A 23,920-nucleotide genomic window follows, 5' to 3' on the forward strand; every position below is an offset into this window, starting at 1 on the left:
TCAACTGTTACAACACCAAATTAAACTGTTTGATGTCATAAACACTGAGCGTTTCCGTGGCAACCGCACAACATTATCCTCATGGCGACTGTCGTGTTTAACAATCGCTGGTGTCCTTGAAGATCCGCATGCGTGTGGAGCTCCGAGTACACTTTAGGAAATCACTCACGCTGTAACATGGCTGGAACACGCTGCTCTGAAAAACCCAGCACTGGCATCTGGAGCTCACAAAGCAATTCTTTATTTCTATGTTCATCAACAACAGACTGTTCAAAAATGTTTCCTCAAGGTTTGGGGCATGGAGAAACTCATGCATCCGTTGCCATGTTGAGCTTTATAAGCAAAGCAGGCAGTTTCCAGTCTGTGGTAAGCTATTTAAAGGGATAGTTCACCCAAAAATGAAAATGTACTCAGTATTTAGAGTACTTACCCTCAAGTGGTTCAAAGCCTTTATGAGTTTCTTTCTTCTGTTGAGCACGAAAGAAAATATGTTGAAGGAAGTTGAAAAGCCTGTAACCCATCTTCTTTTTGTGATTAACAGTAATTAAGGGCGTCACAGTGGCGCAGTGGGTAGCAAGATCGCCTCACAGCAAGATGGTCACTGGTTTGAGCCCCGGCTGGGTCAGTTGGCATTTCTGTGTGGAGTTTGCATGTTCCATGCACTATAGGTGAATTGGGTAAGTGTATAGTAGTGTATTTGTGTGAATGAGTGTGTATGGATGTTTTCCTGTGATGGGTTGTGGCTGGAAGGGCTTCCGCTGTTGAAACATATGCTGGATAAGTTGGCGGTTCATTCCGCTGTGGTGACCCCAGATTAATAAAGGGACTACGTCGAAAAGAAAATGACTGAATGAATAACGGCCAATTAAATGATGATAGAATTTTCACACAGATTTTTTTGGTGAACTACATGGAGTCAATCTTGGGACATATATACTTGCAAAATAAAATGAAAATTTTTTTTTTGCAAACAATAAAATAAATTATTGAACAAAAAAAATTATTGTTTTTAAATATAACCATGCGGCGAGAGCAAGCGAGAAAGCGAAACACCTCGTGCTTTAGACGGCCTTGTAAACAACTAGTGCGGGGGGCACAGGGTAGATTCTGCCCTTCTTCTTGGCTTTGTGGCTGTTCATCAAGACGACGACAAAATTTGTTTGCGCTCGGGTCGACCATGGCTCGTTATTATATGTATATATTATTACAGTGTAATGTCTTGGCTGTGTATTTGAAAATGACGGTGCCTTTGTTTTCATTCTACTGCTTGTTCGCTAGTGACGTATCTCTGTAAACTAATAACGATCAGCTGTGCGTCTTGCTCTGCCTTTTAGTACACTTTTTTTGTGCTAGGTACCCTTCCGAAAGGGTATCCCAAAAGTGATACGGTACGGTTCACTTTTAGGTACCTTTTGACAGTGGAAACGGCCATAAAAGTGTACAGAACCGTACCATACTGTACCGTACCCACTCAGTGGAAACCAATAGTCTTTTTTTTTATTGCAAATACTTTAAAATGTATATATATTACATATTAAATATGTACATATTTAGTATGTATATATATTTATATTTTTTTGCACTGCTTGTTTTTTGCAGATCTTTTTTGTTTATTTTTTATTAATTTAATTATTCAAAAATGTATTTTTCGCTTTGCGATTTTTAGAGATTTGCATTTATTTATTTTTTGTTTGCAAAACTTTCTTTTATTTTGCAAGTATATATGGCCCTACATTGACTTCATAGAACTAGCTCTTTTTTTAACTGGCTTTGCCCATAGGAATACTTAGTTTGTAGGACAGTAAAGAATATTTAGTTTGGTATTCAGAACATGTAATCACCTTTGGTTCATACTGCTGATTTAGAGTGTGCCCGGCACCACGATCCTGGTTGCCATGGTGCAGCTGAGTTACTCTTTCCAATAACAATGGGGAAGAGAGGTTTGTGTTTACACAGAGATTTATGACTGTGTGGAACATCAGCACATCCTCTCTGTACAGCCGTAGAAATGTACCAAATTCTCCCAGCAGCAAAGAAATGACTGATTTAGACATTTGCTTCTCATTTTTTACAACTTTTTTTTACTTTGTACCAAATTCTGAATTGCTACATGAACTCTGAAAAGTAATACATATGCTTTGATGTTTTCAAAGGGTCATATAGACCATTTTGAGGGGTGTAAACAAAAACAATGGTCGTAACCTTTTTCCTGTATTACATTTTTAATTTCTATACTGTAGCTTCAGAGAATCCAAAAAGAGCCACACATTAATAAATAATATTATAACAGCTGTTTTAACATTAAGATATGATTCAATTGCCTCTTGTTACAGTTACTAAATAGTTTCACAACAAGCAGAAAATGTTCATGGTCCAATGACATGACCACATTGAAATGGTCTATATTGTAACAGCTAATTTTTTATTGAACCGCTTATAATGAACATTAAAAAGATGTTTCTCTTAGTATTGTTAATGAGTCAAGCAAGCAATGCTACTAAAGTTTTCTTCATTTTTCAGAAAAGTAGATTCATTCTGTGGAGCCTTTTTACATTTACATTTACATTTAGTCATTTAGCGGACGCTTTTATCCAAAGCGACTTACAAATGAGGACAAGGAAGCAATTTACACAACTATAAGAGCAGCAGTGAATAAGTGTTATAGACAAGTTTCAGGTGTGTAAAGTCTAAGAAGCAAAGCATTAGTAGTGTTTTTTTTTTATTTATTTATTTTTTTTTTGAGAGAGAGAGTACAGTTAGTGGTATAGCCAGAGAGGCAGTTACAGATTAGGAAGGACTTTTTTTTTTTACATCCTTTTACATCTATCAAAATAATTATGTGACTATTTACCACTGATGCAGCTGATGTGCTTTCTTGTCTTAGTATTATAGATGTATTTTTATTTATTTATTTATTTTAATACTTTTTTCAATTTAAATTTGATTTTTAAACACTTTTACTGCTCACTTTAAAGTCCTCATTCTGTTTTGACAGAAGTAGAAATGCTAGTGTATAGCATAAAAAAACATAATTAGAATTTTAAATGTAGTGTTTATTTAATAATAAGGTTAATAAAAAGCTGGTCAAAACAGTTTTGTAACTGCTTTAAGTGTAAATTACAGTATATATTAAGGATGCTCAAAATAACCGAGTAACCGTTAACCGAAAGGGTGCGTTTTTAACCGATTAATGGTATCAGTTAAATGATTAAATAATATTATTTTCATTCATTTATTCATTTTCTTTTCGGCTTAGTCCCTTTATTAATCCGGGATCGCCACAGTGGAATGAACCACCAACTTATCTAGCATGTTTTTTACGCAGCGGATGCCCTTCCAGCCACAACCCATCTCTGGGAAAATAATATTATTTTATATATTTTTAAAGTTTGGCTGCATAAGGGGCCGATCACAGCGAACAAACTTTTTGCATTGAGAGGGGCATCTTTTGAATGGTTTACTAACGGCTCAAGTGTTTTGCGTGCTGCTTATGCGCCCTGCATGCCTTGCGTTTTTGCAGTTGCGCGCTGTGCGCTCGCAATTGAAATAAAAGTCAACTCTGAGCGGAAAAAGCGCATTACACCCATACCTGCCAACACTTCTGTTTTTCCTGGGAGTCTCCCGTATTTCAGACCCATCTCCCGCCACCCTCCCGTTTTGTTATTTCTCCCAGAAAACTCCCGCAGTGCACACACATGAACCGCAAATGATAGAGGAAATACATACAAGGTAAAATCAGATACTCAAGACATGATCTTTATTCTTTAATGACTTATATTAAAAACTCCATTAAAGGTGAAAACCCCAAAAATATAATTATAAAAAAAATGTTGACAAGAGGCTTGTGGTATAAGAATTAGAGCAGAGCATTTATTAAACGCATAGGCCTATTTTCCATGGAGCGATGGATTTGACGTAGCCTGCTATTTTTATTTGACAGAAGAAAAGAAAACACATGATTGGATATAAACAGCCTATGTCGGTTCCTAAAAATGATTTAGTCAGTGTTTTCGTTTTTTGATCTAAATTTGTCATTTAAGTGAAAAATATCTAGGGCAGGACTATTTATTTTATTCTTTTTTTTCTATGCTGTTGAATGCTGAAGATGTTCTGTTATGTTCTGTATGCTGTTGTTCGCATGTTAAAATAAATCAGTATTTTAAAAAGCAATATTTAATGTGTCACACAAAATAGACACGTCAATTTTTTTATTTTTTAATTAAATAATAATTTAACATTAATCTGACCAGTTAGCCGTTAATATTCAGTTAACGAGCGGCAGCTGTCGGTTGACAAAATTAACCTAAATGAGCATCCCTAGTATATATATATATATATATATATATATATATATATATATATATATATATATATATATATATATATATATATATATATATATATATATACAAAAAGTTAGGGTAACTCAAACCATTTGAGAAAACCGATTGCAACAAACCATTTAAGTTAAAAAACAAATCTTAATGAGTACTGTTAACTTACTCCAATTGAGTAAACAAAGCAGTCTGAGCACAGTAAAACCCAATAAATGAAGAGAACTCAAACCAACTGTAAACTGCAATACTGTAAGATCCAATTAGTTAAGCCAACTCAACCCGTTTGAGGAAACCGATTGCTACAAACCATTTGAGTTGAAAAACTAATCTTTAAGTACGGTGTGCTCCGTTTAAGTTGAAGTTATGAGGTATTTAATTAACTCATTACTTTCAACACTGAGTTCAAAACTCTTTTCAAATGAGTAGAATTAACTTTCAGTAAATTTTGAGTTAATGACACTCATTTCATTGGATAAAGTTGACTGTTGGGTTTTACAGTGTAATTAATGGATGGATTAGTTTGTGAAAAAAGAATGTTTTGACAATGTTTTTGTTTCAATTTATGGACTTGTCTCTGAACCAATGCAGGAAGGTCAGACAGTTCTTGGATTAGTTAGCAGAGTAATAGCACAGCATTGCTTAAAATATTGCAAAACCTTCTATAGCCAAACCTTTGGTCAATTGTGCTAATGCCAAACGTTAGTTTCAATGGTGCCAGGAGCGAAAATCTTGGCCTGTGTACAATGTGAAAGATGTATTGTTCTCTAATGTGTCCACCTTTACTGTCTTTCCCACATCTGGGAGAGTTACGGTGTGGAGAATCCCCAAAGAAGTGTACCACCCAGACTGTTGCATGTCCAGAGTGAAGCATGGCGGTGGATCAGTGATAGTGTGGACTGCAATATCATGACATTCCCTAGGCCTAATACTTGTGCTAGATGGGCGCATCACTGCCAAGGACTACAGAACCATTCTGGAGGACCATGTGCACCCAAGGCAGTCTCGTGTATCAGAATGATAATGCACCAATACACAAAGCATGACTGGTGACAGAGTAGTTTGAGGAACATGAAAATGAAGTTGAACATCTCCCATGGCCTGCACAGTCACCAGATTATTAAGCCATTTTAGGGTGTTTTGGAGGAGGGAGTCAAGAAAGGTTGTCCTCCAGCAGCATCACATAGTGAAGTGACCCTTGCCACTATTTTGCAAGAAGATAGGCTCCAAATCCCTCTGCCCACTGTGTAGGACTTCTATCATTCCCAAGATGAATTGATGCAGTATTAGCTGCAAAAGGAGGCCATATACCATACTATTGATTTATTGTAATCTAAAACCAGGCGTTTCAGTTTCATTGTCCAGTTTCATTGTGTGTGTAACTTAAGGTGGAACAAATCCTGGGAAGTAGCTGAAAAGAAACGATGGAGGGTAGGAGACAGAGAGCGAACAAGATAAAGCCTCTGCCAGACGGAGAAACATGGGCCAAAAGCCAAAGTCATGCTGCTACGCCTCATGCCCGCCTGAAGATTAACTGCACAGAAACAACTCAAAAAGACACACAGCACCGGGCCATGCCAGCAGCGGATATAGCCATCCACTTCAGCTTTACATGAGCGTCTGCTCCAGATCAATGACAGAGAATAACCCAAACTGGTTCACGAGCCCTTTCCCCCTCATAATCAAACAACTATGCAGCGGATCCTATTTATAGCAGCCACTAGTGCCTTTCCTTCCCTTCTAGCAGATGTGTGTGTGTACTAACTGTGTTTTAAGAACACAGATGTCTTTCTATTCTTATAACTTTACACACTTCTTACTGTCTGTTTTACACACTTTTCCTCTAATTCTCTTGCTTTCCTGGTCTCGTATGTTGCTTCTTTCTCTCTCTCTAATTTCAGTCAATGAAGGAAGCCACTGCCCTGCTGAAAACTGCTTCTAAAGCAACAAAAGACAAATGAGCTTTTCTAAATGACGTCGACCGCAGGAGTATTTTTGGGACTTTGCCATATATGGTCTACCAGTGTAACTTGCAGATAAAATACATCAACTTTCAACCCCTGTGTGATCAGTTTTCATTACGCAAGTTACATAATAAAGTTAAGCATTTCAGTCTTTTTAAGGTGGACAAGAGCCAAGTTTTACCTTCTAATTTAAAACAGTGTAGCCCATTTAATCACAGATTTCTGATTGACGGAAATATATAGCAATTATGATACGCAAATCACCATCTCAATTACATACAGAACAAGAACTTCTGAATATAATCCAAATAATTTTACCTATCTTTCGGCTTATTAACCATGCTGGGGGGAAAAATGCAGCACATGCTGCTAGTTTTGACACGTGGCTGCTGTTTTAAACTGGTTCTGGCTGGTTCTTTCTTGTCATGAATGGTTTTAAGCTGGTTCTTTGCTGGTCATGCTTAAACTAGCTCAGAAAGAACCAGTAAGAATCTACTACAACCATCTGTCACCGGGTGTCAAGGGAGCGAAGACAAGAGGTTGGATCCAAATGCATTTTTTTATAAAAATAATTATTTGTGCAATCAAAAACAAGTGAAGTCAAAAAGCAAGAACTCAGGTATCATGAAGGGCATCAAAAAATGCAAAAACAAAGTGATGATCAAAGTACAAAAAGTAACAAAACAATCATCAAAACAGAACTAGAAAAACTGAACAAGACGACACTCACTGAAACCATACAGGTACTGAAAAACAAAGACTCAGCATCGACTGGTGTGTGCAATGTGTATAAATAGTCCAAACAATTCATGATGACGGTGTTCAGCTGTGTGTGATTAATGGTGAATGGTGAGCGGTGTGTGCAACGGCATGCTGGGATATGTAGTTTCTGAATGATGTGAGTGTAGTATGCCAGCGATGTTGGATCTATTTGTTTCTCCACTAAAAAATCCAATCATAAAATCAGATCTTTATTTTTAGACCTGGTCATCTCAAATCCTTCTTCTATTTCTTATTGGAACAACCTCTTTGATGATATTAAATGGTCATATGTCTGGTCACTCCCCCAGAATTTTTTTTAAACAAATAAAATTAAAGAAATTTCTTTTAAATTTATTCACAGGTTTTATCCAGTTAAACAATTTTTACAAAAATTAAAAAATGACACTGACATCTCTTGCTCTTTCCGTGAGACTTCTTCTGAATATGTTGCTCACTTGTTTTGGGAGTGTCCCTATGTTAAATCTTTTTGGTCTGATGTTAATTCTCTAATTGTCCAAAACGTTTGTGGAGATTTTTCTTTAACCTATAAACCAAAAAGTAATATTTCTATTGATTGTACCATATTTATTTTAGTTTTGTATCTGTATTGGTGTAATGCACTGTTGATATTGCAATAAAAAAATAAAACATAAAAAAAGTATGCCAGCGATCTTCCAGGAGCTCGTTATGTGACACCAACAGCCATGTGTCAAAACCTGCTTAACCTAACCAGCTTTTTTAGAAGGAAACTTGTCCACATTTCCATTCCCTGTGGATCCAATCTTCAAAGCAAAGTGCTGAAGGATCTACATGTATTTTATTAATTACTGCTATAATCAGCCATTGTAAATGAGAGATTTTAATAAGACGGTTGGATTGGGTTTAAGTCCAAATTCTCTTTTCACGACAGATCCTTACCCTGTCCAGCGATGAGCGGTTCCAGCTGCATACTGTAAAATATATCCATTAATTAACAGTTTCCTTATTTCATGATAAACAGTATTTTCCTGTTTATTTACGGATGTTAATTGTATTATGGGATGTTGATCTCTGCTCTTTTGATTTTTGATAATGAAAATTCAACTGTAGATTTGATCAAAGCACCTATTACTAGAGTTTTAGTGGTTTGAAAAAATAAATTGTATTTAAATAATATAGAGAGAATTAAGTCTGTAAAATAGCAGAAAAATTACTTGCAGTTTATCAGGTTTTTGTATTGTAATTTACAACGCCCAACCAGAAAATATATCCCATCAAAGTATTAATAATGTCCATAAATGTCACTTTTGCAAAATTTTCAACATCAAAAGTTGTTGCAGAAAAGATAAAGGTCCCACAATAGAATTAAAACGCATAAACAAATAATAATAATACAAAATAAATATAAATCATAAAATACAATAAATTGCAATTTATGTATATATTTTACAGTGTGTTGAACCAATTATGATCTCCAGATTTTCCCACATTATCCTGCCTTTGCATTCATCTGTCTTAAGTGGACATCCAACATTTTTGGGGCAATTGGTTTTCTTAAATTGCAGCACATTAAGCTCTCTCGGCCACTGTAGTCCTGTTATAATATATAATATATAATTATAATTATAAAAAATTTAATAAATAAATCACAGGAGGGCGAAAAATTCTGACTTCAACTGTACATATGTAATAAAGATAATTAGATTTATTCTTATTTAAAGAATAATATAATATTTTAATATAATTTTAATATATTAGTTAATTTATTCATTGCTATATTTTTAGAAAATTCACACCTTCATTTAGACAGTGCATTATAGGAGGACAAACAGAAAAGAATGGGAGAGGGAATTGGACTGGTAAAAGACCTTGAACTGAGACTCAAATAGCACAATGATTGCCTACAAGGCTATGGCTTTAACTTTTAAATGATACTTTTAAGTTCAAATTAATTATCTTGCATACCTTATTATTTAGACCTTTCTTTGGAAGCAAAACAAACTTCTCAGATAACAGCTATCAGATGCAGCAGTGGCTGATGTATTCAAGAGTCTGAGGTAAAGTTCAGGCCACCAAGCCTTCAGGATTTTAGAGGCAGGGAGTATCAGGGTGTGAAAGGTACTGGCAGGTTTATAAATGCGTGATGTACTGGGAGGGTGGAACGGGGTGGTTGCAAAATGGGATGAGAAGCAAAAGAGCTGGATGGAGATAGGGGAGTTAAAGGAGTCGGGATGCCTGAAGCATGAATCAGCACGGTAAAAATGAGCTCCACTTTGTTAAAGCACCACACCCAACCACACAACCCTCCTCTCTCATTCCCACTCCTGCTTTCACAGAGGAGAAGATTAATAATAACTCTATATACATGCCCCGAGGATCCATAATGACACATTAATCTACAACATTTAAAGGAATATGTATTTAGATTAATCTTTTAAGTGAGAATTTTAAATGTGACATCTGTATTTTTCCTGTCAGGCGAAAAAAATAAACCATTTACTGTGATTAAAAAATAAGATTATTTACTGATCCTCTTTCCTTATTTCTATCTTGCATGCTTCTATCCATCTGCATAAACACATTTCAATCCATAATTTTATCACAAATATTTTCCACATAAGAAGTTTTTGCACATATAGTAAATTAAGTATGACTGAAAACAAGATTCATTTGATTTACTACATTTTTTAGGGTAATTGGTTGCTAAAAACTAAAAAAAAAAAAATAAAATTGTGTAATGTTCAACTTTGTTTGTTTAAATTTTACCCATATGAATTATTTGCAACCAATTACCTTAAAAAATGAGTAAATCCAATGAATTTTTTTAAAGGGGGGTCCTAAGTGTACTTTTATGGCCTGGTTGTGTTTTTAAGATGCAAAGCAATGTGTGCTCATGCTTCACTTGTAAAAAAAAAATCATGTTATTTTTTCATATATTTACTTTGATTATATACAGCATCTCACCTAACATGAAAACGACATTTTTCCTAGCTCTCCTGAAAGCCCGCCCTCAAGAGGCTCTGATTGGTCAGCTAACATAAATAGCTGTGATTCTTGGATCGGCTCCACATCACCAGCAAAAGCATCACGCCTCTGACAGACAAATATGAATTTGTAGCTAAATTGATAACGGTTCCAAACAGCATTCCTGTTGTTTACATCCTTGTTTATGTCCTAGCTACAACAAATTGTTAAGGCTAGACACTATGCGTGTAATAGATCGTTTTTAACAAATAAAAATACTTACAGGTTGTGGCTCACAATCTACAGCTTCGTCTATTATGGTTGAAGCTGCTCCTTCTCTGTGGAGTTTTTAGCCAAATCCAGCAACTGAACTGGGAGAGATTCTGGAAGCTGTCCTTTGTCACATGCTAGCTATATATTTTTTTATAATTCTCTGGAATATAATTAAATTGAAATTGTAAGCAATTCTCTCTTTGTGTTGTGTCCTTTGGAAGCCCAAATACAAAAACAGAAGAATCTCTGTGGAAAATAGCAGCATTTGGACTGCATTTTAGCTTTCTCTGCTATAACATTACAACGCCTCTGGTCAGGCTCCTTCGCTGTGCGGGGTGTATGCATGCGTGTAACCTGAAGCATTTGTGATCTCAATAACCCGGATGTATTTTTTGTAACCTCCATACTTTGTTCGCTGTAGGCTTTGCTAAGCTAACTCTGTAAAAGCCAATGTCTCACTTTGCATTGAACTTTGAGCGTCTTACATTAATAGACGTTGTTTATGTTCACACAGCTACATTTCACATCAACTAAAGTTTAAAATATGATATTGTAGTGGACCATACCTTTAATGTATAGCAATAAAAATGAGATGAAGATTATCATCATATTACTGGACTATTACAAAAGTTTATGTAACATGAAATAAATAACATTGTATCATGAAACCTGACATCAGAGATCCCAAAATGTACACTCTTTTTCATAATAACCTCTACTGTTTTTCATTTTTTTCTGAGTGGCTGAGTGCAATAGAACATTTTTAATATGAGTTTAGTAATTGATAAAGTACAGGTCAGAATTCTATCAAAGCAAAATGGGTTGCAAACATGGCTTCATGTTGAAATTCATTCAGTCATTCATTTTCCTTTGGCTATGTCGCTTATCAGGGGCCGCCACAGTTGAATAAACCACCAACTATTCCAGCATATGTTTTACACAGCGGATGCCCTTTCAGCCACAAACCCAGTACTGGGAAACACCCATACACCCTCACTCACACATACTCACACTATAGCCAATTTAGTTTATCCAATTCACCTATACCGCATGTCTTCGGACTGTGGAGGAAACCGGAGCAACCAGAGGAAACCAACGTGAACTCTGGGAGAACATGCAAACTCCACATGGAAATGCCAACTGGCCCATCCGGGACTCGAACCAGTGATCTTTTTGCTGTGAGGCGACAGTGCTAACCACTGAGCCACCATGCTACCCCATGTTGAAATTAAATATAGATATTCTATAAACAAAGACATTGAATATAATTACAGATGTTTGTACTTTGACAACTAACCAAAATAAACACACACACACAACGAGAATGTTTTGTTGGTACCTAAAAACATGTTGTTCCACACAACATGAATATAAAACTTATAATGAAATGCAGGATTAATTATTTTAAAAGCACATTCGAGAGAGTTGCAGTGGCAGGAGATGGCAGGATACATATTTGGGATGATGTAGTGGGGTCAGAAGGTAAGGACTGGTAACACCTCCGGGCAGCTAGTATAAGGTAATCAGCTGCTATATCTGCTTGAAGAAGAAAAATCCAACTAAAATCTCCCAAAAAATGAACTTAACTATATTTAAAAAAGAAATCAATTCAAAACAGCCAAATCATAATGCCAATTTCATAACTCTCAAGTTTCTCTAGCTAAAGTATATACAGTACACCAGTGTTTTCCAACCCTGTTCCTGGAGGCACACCAACAGTACATATTTTGGTTGTCTCCATTATCTGACCCATTCATTTCAGGTTTTGGAGTCACTTCTGATGTTATGAGAAGATGATTTAGGTGTGTTTGATTAGGGAGAGGTTGAAAATGTGGACTGTTGGTGTGCCTTCAGGAACAGGGTTGGGAAACACTGCAGTTCACTGTAAAAATGTCTATTAATTAAGTGTTTTTCATTTATTTACAGTCTTGAATTGTATTATGGGGGCTTGATTTCTGCTCTGTCGACTTTTTATGTTGAAAATTCAACTCTACAGTTTAACAAAGTGACTTTTATTGGCAGTTTTGTAGCTAGAGATAATTTAATGTAGAAGAAATAATACATAGAGAAATAAGTCTGTAAAAATAACAGAAAATGTACTGGCAGCTTAGTAAAACGGTTTTCGTACCGTTATATACAACACCAACCAAGACAATATATCACTTTAAACTATTAAAAATGTTAATAAAAGTCTCTTTTTCCAACTTTTCAAGGTTAAAAGTTGTTGTAAGAAAGATCAAGGTTCCATAATGCAATTCAAAAGCATAAATAAATAGGGAAAACTGATAATTTATGGATATTTCAAAAAATGTAGGTAATAGTGTAATAGTACAGTATTGATCGCTGTGATTGTGTTATTCTCCAAATAAATCTCCTCCTCATACAGTCTCTGCTCTGCTTTCCAGTAGCTTGGCAAGTAGCTTCAGTAACATTGTTTTTGACAGTCCCTGCTGTATAAAAAGTGGAAAAGAGTAGCTCAGTGGGGTAATCACAGGGGCGTCTCCTTTGGCATATAAAAACTCCCCTAAGCAGCCTCTAACTCATGACCCTGGAGTGTCTGTCAGACACACATTTCACAAATTATGAAATATGGAAAGTTGGCCTACTGTGCTGAAGGAGACAAATGATTAGATTGCTCTTTGTCCTATAAAACATTTCAACACGTCCATGAAGTATGCAAATCAGACATGTATGTAATTATCTAATGGTTAGATTTGCATGCCTTTGACGGAATGTTTTGGCTCTTGTGAGTTCAGCACGGTGCATTTGCCTAGCAGAAGGCCTCAAACATACGCCATGCTACAGTATGTGCATAAATATTAACTTCTCTTTACAATCTAAAACAATTATGGATGATCATTAACACAAATTTTGTTGAAATGGAAAAACACAAATGCTGGGTTACATTTCAATCTAATGGCAAGATTTATCTAAAGGCCTTTTTCACAACAAAAATAACTGTATAGGTAACTATATTACAATTATTATGCAAGTTTTTATAATTAAAAGAGGTATAAAAACTTCATACACTGTAAAACTGCTGGGTTCATTTAACCTAAATTTGAGTTAAATATAAAAAAAATTACTGCTGGGTAAAAGTTTAGGCTTTTTTGATGAAAAGATTTTGGTTTGGGTTGTCCATGTTTTACTCAAATTTGGGTTGAAACACACCATATCCAAAATGCACTTAAACTTAAAAAGCTCTAAAAACTTAACCCAATGTTGAGCCGAATATGGACAAACCCAACGTTGGGTAATTTGAAAAACTGTTGAAAAGCATTTATATATATATATATATATATATATATATATATATATATTTTTTTTTTTTTTTTTTTTTTTTTTTTTTTACTTTGTTTCTTAGCTTTAATCACTTGCATTTGACCTCTTGTGTACAAGTTTGCTCAAATGGATTGCCAGTCATAACAATCTCTATCCCAAACAACTTCTATTGGCAATTCAATATGCTCATTTGGCTAAAAAACTATGGAAAGGAGAGAGAATAGGCACAGTGGTGCACAACACACCACAAAACTAGGCAGACCATTTCAATGATAGCTGCTTTTGGTCACATTTTTTGCATCAACTAGGCCTACTGTTTTGAAGAAAGATTGATTTACTAAAGTTTTGTAGGTTTGTCCTGCCTGTCCTCCAGCTTGTGGCCATCGGCCATATCGGTTGTTTGTCACTCACCTACATCATCAATGCAAAAATGTGTAATTTGTTTATATTTCTCTGTCCAATAGCATTCTACACTCACTGGCCACTTTATTAGGTACACCTGTCCTACTGCTTGTTAACGTAAATTTCTAATAGGCCAATCACATGGCAGAAACTCAGTGCATATAGGCATGTAGACATGGTCAAGACGATCTGCTGCAGTTCAAACAGAGCATCAGAATAGGGAAGAAAGGTGATTAAAGTGACTTTGAACGTGGCATGGTTGTTGGTGCCAGACAGGCTGGTCTGAGTATTTCAGAAACTGCTGATCTAATGGGATTTTCACGCACAACCATCTCTAGGGTTTACAGAGAATGGTCCAAAAAAGGGAAAATATTCAGTGAGTGGCAGTTCTGTGAGCACAAATGCCTTGTTGATGCCAGAGGTCACAGGAGAATGGCCAGACTGGTTCCATCTGATAAAAAGGCAGCAATAACTCAAATAAATACTCATTACAACCGAGGTAAGCAGAAGAGCATCTCTGAATGCACAACACGTCCATCCTTGAGGCAGATGGGCTACAGCAGCAGAAGACCACACCGGGTGCCACTCCTGTCAGCTAAGAACAGGAAACTGAGGCTACAATTCGCACAAGCTCACCAAAATTGGACAATAGAAGATTGTAAAAATGTTGCCTGGTCTGATGAGTCTTGATTTCTGCTCTGATATTCGGATGGTAGGATCAGAATTTGGCATCAACAACATGAAAGCATGGATCCACATTGCCCTTTATCAATGGTTCAGGCTGGTGGTGGTGTAATGGTGTGGCGGATATTTTCTTGGCACTCTTTGGGCCCATTAGTACCATCGTGTCAACGCAACAGACTACCTGAGTATTGTTGCTGCCCATGTCCATCCCTTTATGACCACTGTGTATTATCTGATGGCTACTTCCAGTAGAATATATATGACATATATATTCGTGAATCATCTCAGACTGGTTTCTTGAACATGACAATGAGTTCACTGAACTCAAATGGCCTCCACAGTCACTAGATGTCAATCCAATATAGCACCTTTGGGATGTGGTGGAACGGGAGATTCGCATCAAGGATGTGCAGCCGACAAATCTGCAGCAACTGCGTGATGCTATCATGTAAATATGGAACAAAATCTCTGAGGACTATTTCCAGTACCTTGTTGAATCTATGCCACGAAGGATTCAGGCAAAAGGGGGTCCAACCCGGTACTAGTACGTTGCACCTAATATAGTGGCTGGTGAGTGTATTTTTGGTACAGTCCAAGTCAGCCAAGCCAACCTACTCGGCAGTGGTTGGCTAGTTATTACATCGTTCTCTTCCTTTCTAAATGGGTGTGGTTCTTGATCAAAATAAGCTGCTATATAGACCAAAATGTACGGTAAATCCAAAAGCCTGAGAACTCAGGACAAAAAAAGTGAAAGAATTCAAGTTGTACAGTGAAAAGTTCTTAATCTATTTGCATACAAGATATATTTCTGATCTTATCCTGTCAAATTACCCAATATACAGAAGAAAAAGGAGAGGAGTGAAGTGAATAAATGAAGGAACGAACAAATTAAGAGTGTAATTTGATGTCCCTAAACTTGCAAAATAACAGTGTGTGATTGGTACAGACCTTCCCTCTCTGATGATTAAAGGAAGGATATTGGGAAGAGTAATTAGTGAAGTGTGTGTGTGTGTGTGTGTGTGTGTGTGTGTGTGTGTGTGTGTGTGTGTGCGTGTGTGGGGCAGGCAGCTCCAGCCTCTTCTGACTCACTTTGTGGAAACTCTGAATGTTCTTGCGCCACTGTGCAAAGCTGCAAGCTATTACACATTGCATTATACAGCCAAAGAAAAAACCCTCTAACTACAGACAGACTGTCTCAGTAAATCCCTCTGACTATTTTTGCATGAAGCTACCCTTTTCCTTGCTTTTCCCACTCCCCTCTTCTCTGTCCTTACCCTCTGTTCATGTTCTTCCATTCCCTCTTTCCCCCTAAAAAACCACTCCCACCCTTTTTAAAATAGTCTCTGGATTTTGCTTGTGGTATTTTCCATCTCTGAGGAAAAGAAAGAAACCCTCTCTACATTAATCCAACATGACTGCCGTGTTGGAGAGAGAATGCAAGTAAAAACATGTCAGCGTTCGTTTATTCAGCGACCATCAAACAGAATTGTGCTTTTATAAGGCAGCAGGCAGCCCAGCTAAGCATCACACAGTATGTGTGGATGTAATACCATATATCAGTTCACACCTTAAGAACAAATCTTATTTTCTTGTTACACACACCATAAATGATTTTACAAAAAACGTTCATTTACTGTAAGAGGTTACACCTTAGAGTGCAATGTCATGTGAAAAAGAAGCTGCTTTAGCTTTTAATCATCAGGTGATTTTAGTAGATTACGAAGTCCTTCTGAGTTAACATAGACACCATAGCAGGTGTATCTTTATGCATTATTATTATCAGTATTAATACACTACCTGACAAAAATCTTGTCGTCGATCCCAGTTGTAAGAGCAACAAATAATAACTTGACTACTAGTTGATCATTTGGAAAAGTGGCAGAAGGAAGATTTTTCAGATGAATCATCTGTTGAACTGCATCCTAAATCATGGACCCAAGATTATCACAGAAATCAGTCAAGTTTGATGAAGGAAAAATCATGGTTTGGGGTTACATTCAGTCTTGGGGCGTGCAAGAGATCTGCAGAGTAAATGGCAACATCAACAGCCTGAGGTATCAAGGCATTTGTGCTGCCCATTACATTACAAACCACAGGAGAGGGCAAATTCTTCATCAAAGTTCCTGACAGCAAAGAAGGTCAAGGTGCTCCAGGATTGGTCAACCCAGTTACCAGACATGAATCTTATTGAGCATGTCTGGAGGAAGATGAAGGTGGCATTGAAGATGAATCCAAAGAATCTTGATGAACTCTGGGAGTCCTGCAGGAACACTTTCTTTGCCATTCAAGATGTCTTTATTAATAAGTTATTTGAGTTTTTGCAGAGATGTATGGATGCAGTCATCCAAGCTCATAGAAGTCATACACAATATTAATCGTATTTGTATACTCTATACTGTATATTCTATACTGTACATTATTTCTGTTTCGTCTAAGCAAAGTCAGATCTAATTAATTAAAATTAAGGCGTGATCATATTTTATTTTGGTAAAATAAGCGTGATCTAGAGGCCTTTGCCTTTCATATAAGCCACTTCTGATACTAGAAGTCAAGTTATTATTTGTTGTTCCTAAAACTTGGATTGGCTACAATACTTTTGTCAGGGAGTATATTTTCACACACAAAAAAGCAAACAAAAAAAAAACATACGTTGAAGGAAATGACTGTAAACACAAATATTTTTGGGCCAGGAATTATATAGAATTTTTTTTCTCCCTACAGTTACGGTGTATTATTTTTAAAGAAAAAAAAAGTGTGTTTAGGCTTTAATTTTTTCCTTTTCTTTTCTACATGTAATGTTTCGGAATTCATGCATTTTTAGTATGCAAGCGCTTTTTTTGAGCAACATTAAAATAGCTATATCTATTATCAGTAAGACATTTACCCAAGACCACACCCAACCAATTATGCCTATGACATGATGCATGCTACACTTTGCATTATACTCAGTAAGAAAGAGCTTCCTCTCAATCATTTCCACTAGTCATTTATACTTATAAACTGAGAGCAAATGGATATTTTTGCTTTCTCCTAGTCAAATAACACAATTATTGTTTAATCTAAAATCTAAGGAGGGATGTCTACAATGTCTTACAATGTCAACATTGTCTTAATATGTGCAATGATGAGCTAGGAAACCAAAATCTGCAGTTAAAAGTAACATCATTCTAATGTTTCAATAAGAGCATGCTTTATCAATGTCCTCCAAACACTTGAGCTATCAGCTGTCTGTTGTGCATTCATTTTATATCGTACTGTATGTCTCTGTCTTTTTTGAAATGATGATATAATGTAATATCAAGTAAAGGTTTTTACTTTAACTGTGTTTAAACTGTGCTGAAGTCTCACCTGATAGATCATGACTTTGAAGTTCCTTCTCTTCAGGAGCTCGTTCTCGTTGCTCTCCAGACGTTTGATCTGGCCAGCCTGTTTCTCCAGGTTCCCCCGCACCGACTTCACATTCACGCTCACCTTACGCACCTTCTCCAGCATCTTATTGACAGTGTTGGCTGTGGTGGTGTGGCTCTTAGACAGTTTAGTGAGCTCCCCCTGGATGCCTGTCACCGATCTCTCCATGTCCCGCTGACGGGCTTCCAACCCAGCCTGCGTCTGCTGGATCTGGTCAACAGCGCCAATGATTTTGTCAAGCAGCGTGAGGACCATGACTCCATTCATCTCGCCACCCTCCCCAGCCTCTTCTTTCTCTGTAGCATCTTTAGCTTTGTTCTCGGCGGTGGCTTCGTCTTCATCATCAGAGGCCGGGAGGTTGATTTCATCTTCTGAGATCTCAGTAAGAGACTTGCGCAGCTCGGGCACCTCCAGATGCAGGCGGCTGTCTTCAATCACCTCCATGTTTAAAAACTTGAACGTGTTTGTAAAATAAAAGTGGAATGTGAGGAAGATGCAAGCAGTGGAAAGTTCTGTGTCCTCACTCGCCTTTCTTTCTGCTCTCAGGATTCCCCTCTGTAGAGTTCACCTAACTGTTCCCTCCTCTGTCACACTCACCACATCTGCTCTCTCTCTCTCTCTCTCTCTCTGTTTCTCACTCTGTGTGTGTTTGGGATCTGGCCAGAGCAGCGGAGACTGGCAAGCAGGTTGTGGACGGTCTGTACTGCATGAGAGCTGGGTCGTCAATGCCACACTTTCCTGTGAAAGCCTTCAGACAAATCAGCTGCATGCCAGCTGCCTTCCTCTTGCCCGCTGACACTCCCCCTGCACGCACACTGTGAGGCTCGGGCCGTGCTGGAGAGCAGTGCTCCACCCTGTGGCCTCCAATGAGACCCTACAGGAAAGAAAAAATCAATCACAAATGAGATCTCTGTGGAGATAAACTTTTTTCCACTGTCAAAACAGTTTATATTTGAAGATGAAGACTCTACTCATATCAATGCTGTAGAAATAAATGGCTGTGTTATCCATGAGGATTATTCTACTTTGTTGTGTTCTGTACTCACATGATAACTCATCCAACCCTAAAATCAAGGTGGATACATTTTAGTAAATTGTAGACTACTTCTATACAGTGCTCAGCATAATTGACCACACCCCATTTTGAAAATGAATATTTTAGGCAGTGTATTTTGGTGCATTTGAACAAAACAGATTTATTAAACAGATATATTCTGTATATTCTGTGATGTATTCAAATAATACTTTAGTCACCAAACATATTTAGAAATTATATAAAGTAAAAATATTGCAATAAAAATTACAAACTATAACATTTCAACAAAATTGTATACATTTTGTTTATTTAATTTTTTTCCTAACATAGAAATTTGGGCGATTCATTTTTGGACCATTATTGTAAGTTATTTTGTTAGATAAGCTCCAGATTTGGCTTCAGTACAGACTCATCTAATTAATATGCACAAATATAATATTGTAAAGCTTCCTATTAAAAATATGAGTTTAAAAGAGAGATTTGAGAGGGGTGTACTTATATATGCTGAGCACTGTGTATGTATATATATGTGTGTGTGTGTGTGTATGTATGTATATACGTTTCTGTGACCTTTCACTAAAAAAAATGTTGTTTGCGGAGTTGAAATGACATAAATCTTGAGGTTTATTTGGGACAACTTAATATTTTTATATTTATATTTTATATTATAAGCTAATAAGTTAACTTAATGGGGCGACGCAGTGGCGCAGTAGGTAGTGCTGTTGCCTCACAGCAAGAAGGTCGCTGGTTCGACCCTCGGCTGGGTCAGTTGGCGTTTCTGTGTGGAGTTTGCATGTTCTCCCTGCATTCGCGTGGGTTTCCTCCGGGTGCTCCGGTTTCCCCCACAGTCCAAAGACATGTGGTACAGGTAAATTGGGTAGGCTGAATTGTCTGTAGTGAATGATTGTGTGTGGATGTTCCCCAGAGATGGGTTGCGGCTGGAAGGGCATCCGCTGCGTAAAACAAATGCTGGATAAGTTGGCGGTTCATTCCGCTGTGGTGACCCCAGATTAATAAAGGGACTAAGCCGACAAGAAAATGAAGGAATGAATGAAAGTTAACTTAATTCCTTCATGTTGTGCCAACACAAATCGATTGTGTGGAACCTGGGATTTTCTACAGTGTTGACCACAAAACCAGTCTAAAATGTTATGAGTTAAAAATATTGTTTCAAGAGTTCACACTTAGCTGATGATTGATAATAAAGTGTGTTTGGCATGCTGTCCCGGGAGAGAGGCCTGCACTGTAAAAAATGCAGGGTTCCACACAATGGATTTGTGTTGGGGCAACATGAAAAAAGTAAGTTAACTTATTAGTTTTTTACAAATTTAAGTAGATTGAACATAAAACAATTAAGTTGTCCCGCAAAAACTTAAGAATTGTGTTGTTTCAACTAATTTTAAATAATTAGTTTGAAAAGTCACTTTTTTGAGTGTGAGATCAAAAGATCCTTGACCCCTCTCTCCCGATGAAATGGGAGGGAGCCCCGGGCAGTCTGAGCTTCGGTGGGTTTCGAGAACTCCCCCAAAATTGTTCGCTCCGCTTATTCCTTGATTATTATTATTGTATGGCGCTGATTTTATATCATATTGCAGGAGATCAGCGGAAGCTTGAACCAGACACGTCTTGCTCCTTTGCCATGCAACCAGAAGCCTCCCTATTCCTTGATTATTAGGGCTTTCCACATCGGAATGAATCGCCAACTATATCAGCATTTGGTTATGCAGTGAATGTCCAGTACTAAAACACTTACATACTGTGCCAATTTAGTTTATTCAATTCACTTATACTGCACGTGTTTGGACTGCAGAAGGAAACAGCAGTATCCGGGGGAAACCCACGCGAACATGAAGAGAACATGCAAACTCCACACAGAAATGCCAACTGACCCAGTCGGGGCTCGAACCAGTGACCTTCTTGCTGTGAGGCGACAGCGCTACCCACTGCACCACCATGCCACCCTGCCCTGGATTAATCTAGAAAAAAGGAGAAGGAGTAGGGGTGGATGGGGGATTCTTCAAGACGAAGATGACTAATGTAAGAAAATCTGGTCATTTGTGTGTGTTTTGATTCGTCTGATTGATAAATCATATGAAAATTAATGCGGGACCAGCCGTGGTCAATCATAAGCATGTGATCTTCTTGAAATTAGTTCATTAATAAACTTTATTTTTTTATGGCAAAATCATAAGAATGTTCATTCATTAAAAGGATCATGTTCCATGAAGCTATTTTGTACATTTCCACTACTTTATTCATTCATTCATTTTCTTTTCGGCTCAGTCCTTTTATTAATCTGGGGTCGCCACAGTGAAATGAACAGCCAATTTATCCAGCATGTTTTACGCAACGGATGACCTTCCAGCCGCAACCCATCACTGCGAAACACCCATCCACACACACGCTCATACACTACGTCGATTTTCAGCATACCCAATTCACCTGTACTACATGTCTTTGGACTTGTGGGGGAAACCGGAGCACTCAGAGAAAACCCATGCGAATACAGGGCGAAATGCCAACTGACCCAGCCAAGGTTCAAACCAGCGACCTTCTTGCTGTGAGGCGAACGTGCTACCTACTGTGCCACCGTCCACTACTTTAAATATACCCAAACTTAATTTTTGATTAGTAATATACACTGCTAAGAGGTTAATTAGCACAAATTTAATGAAAATATCTCAATATATAGAATTCTTTGAACCCTCAGATTTTCAAATTACACAATCTACGTACATTTTAAAAAAGTGCTACAGCAATAAAGATTCATTGAAATAGTTGCGTTTTGGCCAAATATTAAATGAGTAAATATCAAATTAATAGATCGGAAAAAATGACACCTATGACAGTTTTACATATTGATATAAAAGAAGCATTTTCTATGTATATATATATATAAATATACAATTCCACACTTGTGCTATAAATATATATAAACTGGTATTGCCTTCTCACACCTTGCCATATTTCAGAAACAATATAAAAGTAATGCATGTTGATATGTTATTTTGAAATGTATTATTGTAAATTGTATAGCTAAACTTAACACATGTCTACTTTTAAAGTCTAATGATCTGATCACATTCAATTTGTAGCTGGGGATTTCTACTGCATAACAACAGCAGTCTCCTTTGTGTCTTTTATTTATACCTTCTGATTAATTCATTAGAAAAAGGTCTTGAATTTATACAAAACAGAATTCCAAACTCTATTATATCTTTTGAGCAAACTCTATGAGTAATAACATTTTCCTCCGGGACAGATCTGTATATGAGTGAAGATAACATACGGTTCTGGAGAGTGTAACAGTATTAGACAGGCACAGACACAGCGAGAGCTGGAATGTGATCCAGACCTGCAGGGTTTTTCAGTTCCCTAAAGGCCAATTTTTTCCCATTACAGCACGTAAATAAAGCTAAAGGAAGAGTTTACCAAAATAACTTGTACTCTCATGTGTGTGGCCCTTGCATGTGTACACATGTGCAAGTGGGTGTATTATTCCAGCTCATCCCTTAGTGATAGACTGCTGTTATTTACAATTTCACAGAGAATAATGTAATATTAAGTCGAGAGTGATTGATGATAACACGATTTCCACTGGAATGGAAAAATGGTTTTGTCGATTTGGAATGACTCCAAATTATGAGCTAAAACACATAAATTGAAACATCAGAGAGGATATACATCACTTTCAAAGCTTTATCTGTCCAGGTGCTCAGTTAGTTTGTGCTTTTATCAATCGTAAGTTCTGAAAACAGGCTTTACGAGTTACTATAGCAAGTTTCAGATGTGTGTGAATTGGTCAGGGGTACGTATGTATGTTTCTCACCTCTGGTTCTTCAGTAGTTCCCGGCTCTAAATATGCACTGGTTCATTACAGAGTCTGTGCTACATTCTTCAGAGGTCTGCCCTCTCACCTTTCACCGTTACACAACACACAGAGCTGCATCATATCCTTCACAAAAAGAAGTATAGTTCAAGTTATTATTTTAACATAAAATTAAGTGTACTTTCAGTACAACCGCAAATCAGAAAACAGTATGGAAAAAGCAAATAAAAAAGAAATGAGTGATTTCCAAATTTAATGTGACTTGTATTTCACTGCAGACAATATGAACAAAATATATTTCATGTTTTTTCTGCTCAACATCATTTCATTTGTAAATATATGCTTTCCTGTCATTCAGACCTGCAACACATTCCAAAAAAGTTGGGACAGGAGCAGTTTTGGGCTAGTAATCAGGTAAATTGGTAATAATAATAATATTAATTTTTATATAGTGCCTTTCCAGAGTTCAAGGACACTTTACAAAGAATGTGACAAAAAAAGATACAAGCAGATAAAAGATACGCAAACATACAGGAAGTCAAATATAACAAACAGGAAATACAAAAACAAGACCTAAAAGACAAATAAGCAGAGTGCAGGTGGATCAGATAAAGTGGTCAGTTTGGCAGATCAGAAGTGAAGCATTCAGAAAATGAGTTTTAAGTAAGTATTTGAATTCAGAGATATTATCAACAGAACGGAGTGAGTGTGGTAGAGAGTTGCAGAGTTTGGATGCAATAACACTAAATGACCCCCCCCCCCCCCCTCTTGAAAAAAGGCGGTACCGAGGGAAAGCAAGAAGGCCAGAGTCAGTGGAACGTAATGAACGAGTTGGGGTTAAATAATGGTGGTTAAATTGGGGTTAAATGGGTTAAATAATGATGTGATTAGAAACAGGTGATGTCAACAGGTGATTGTAATTATGATTTGGTACAAAAGCAGCATTCAAGGAAGGTCTAGTCCTTTAGGAGCAAAGATGGGCTGAGGATCACCAGTTTGCCAA

At 37.0% G+C, this 23,920-nt stretch overlaps 1 protein-coding gene across 1 annotated transcript in view; it reads right to left on the reverse strand.

Annotated features, from left to right (window-relative positions):
- cavin1b (caveolae associated protein 1b) overlaps window positions 1–18,797 on the reverse strand; it is a 37,504-nt gene extending 18,707 nt beyond the window's left edge. The window contains exon 1 of the mRNA XM_056450170.1: window positions 17,993–18,797. Coding sequence (XP_056306145.1) covers window positions 17,993–18,496 — 504 coding nt within the window. The 5' untranslated portion in view covers window positions 18,497–18,797. The remainder of the gene's footprint in view (window positions 1–17,992) is intronic.
- Between the last annotated feature and the right edge of the window lie 5,123 nt (window positions 18,798–23,920).

The sequence above is a fragment of the Danio aesculapii genome, chromosome 24, assembly GCF_903798145.1.
Source record: "Danio aesculapii chromosome 24, fDanAes4.1, whole genome shotgun sequence".
In the NCBI taxonomy this organism is placed as follows: Eukaryota; Metazoa; Chordata; class Actinopteri; order Cypriniformes; family Danionidae; genus Danio; species Danio aesculapii.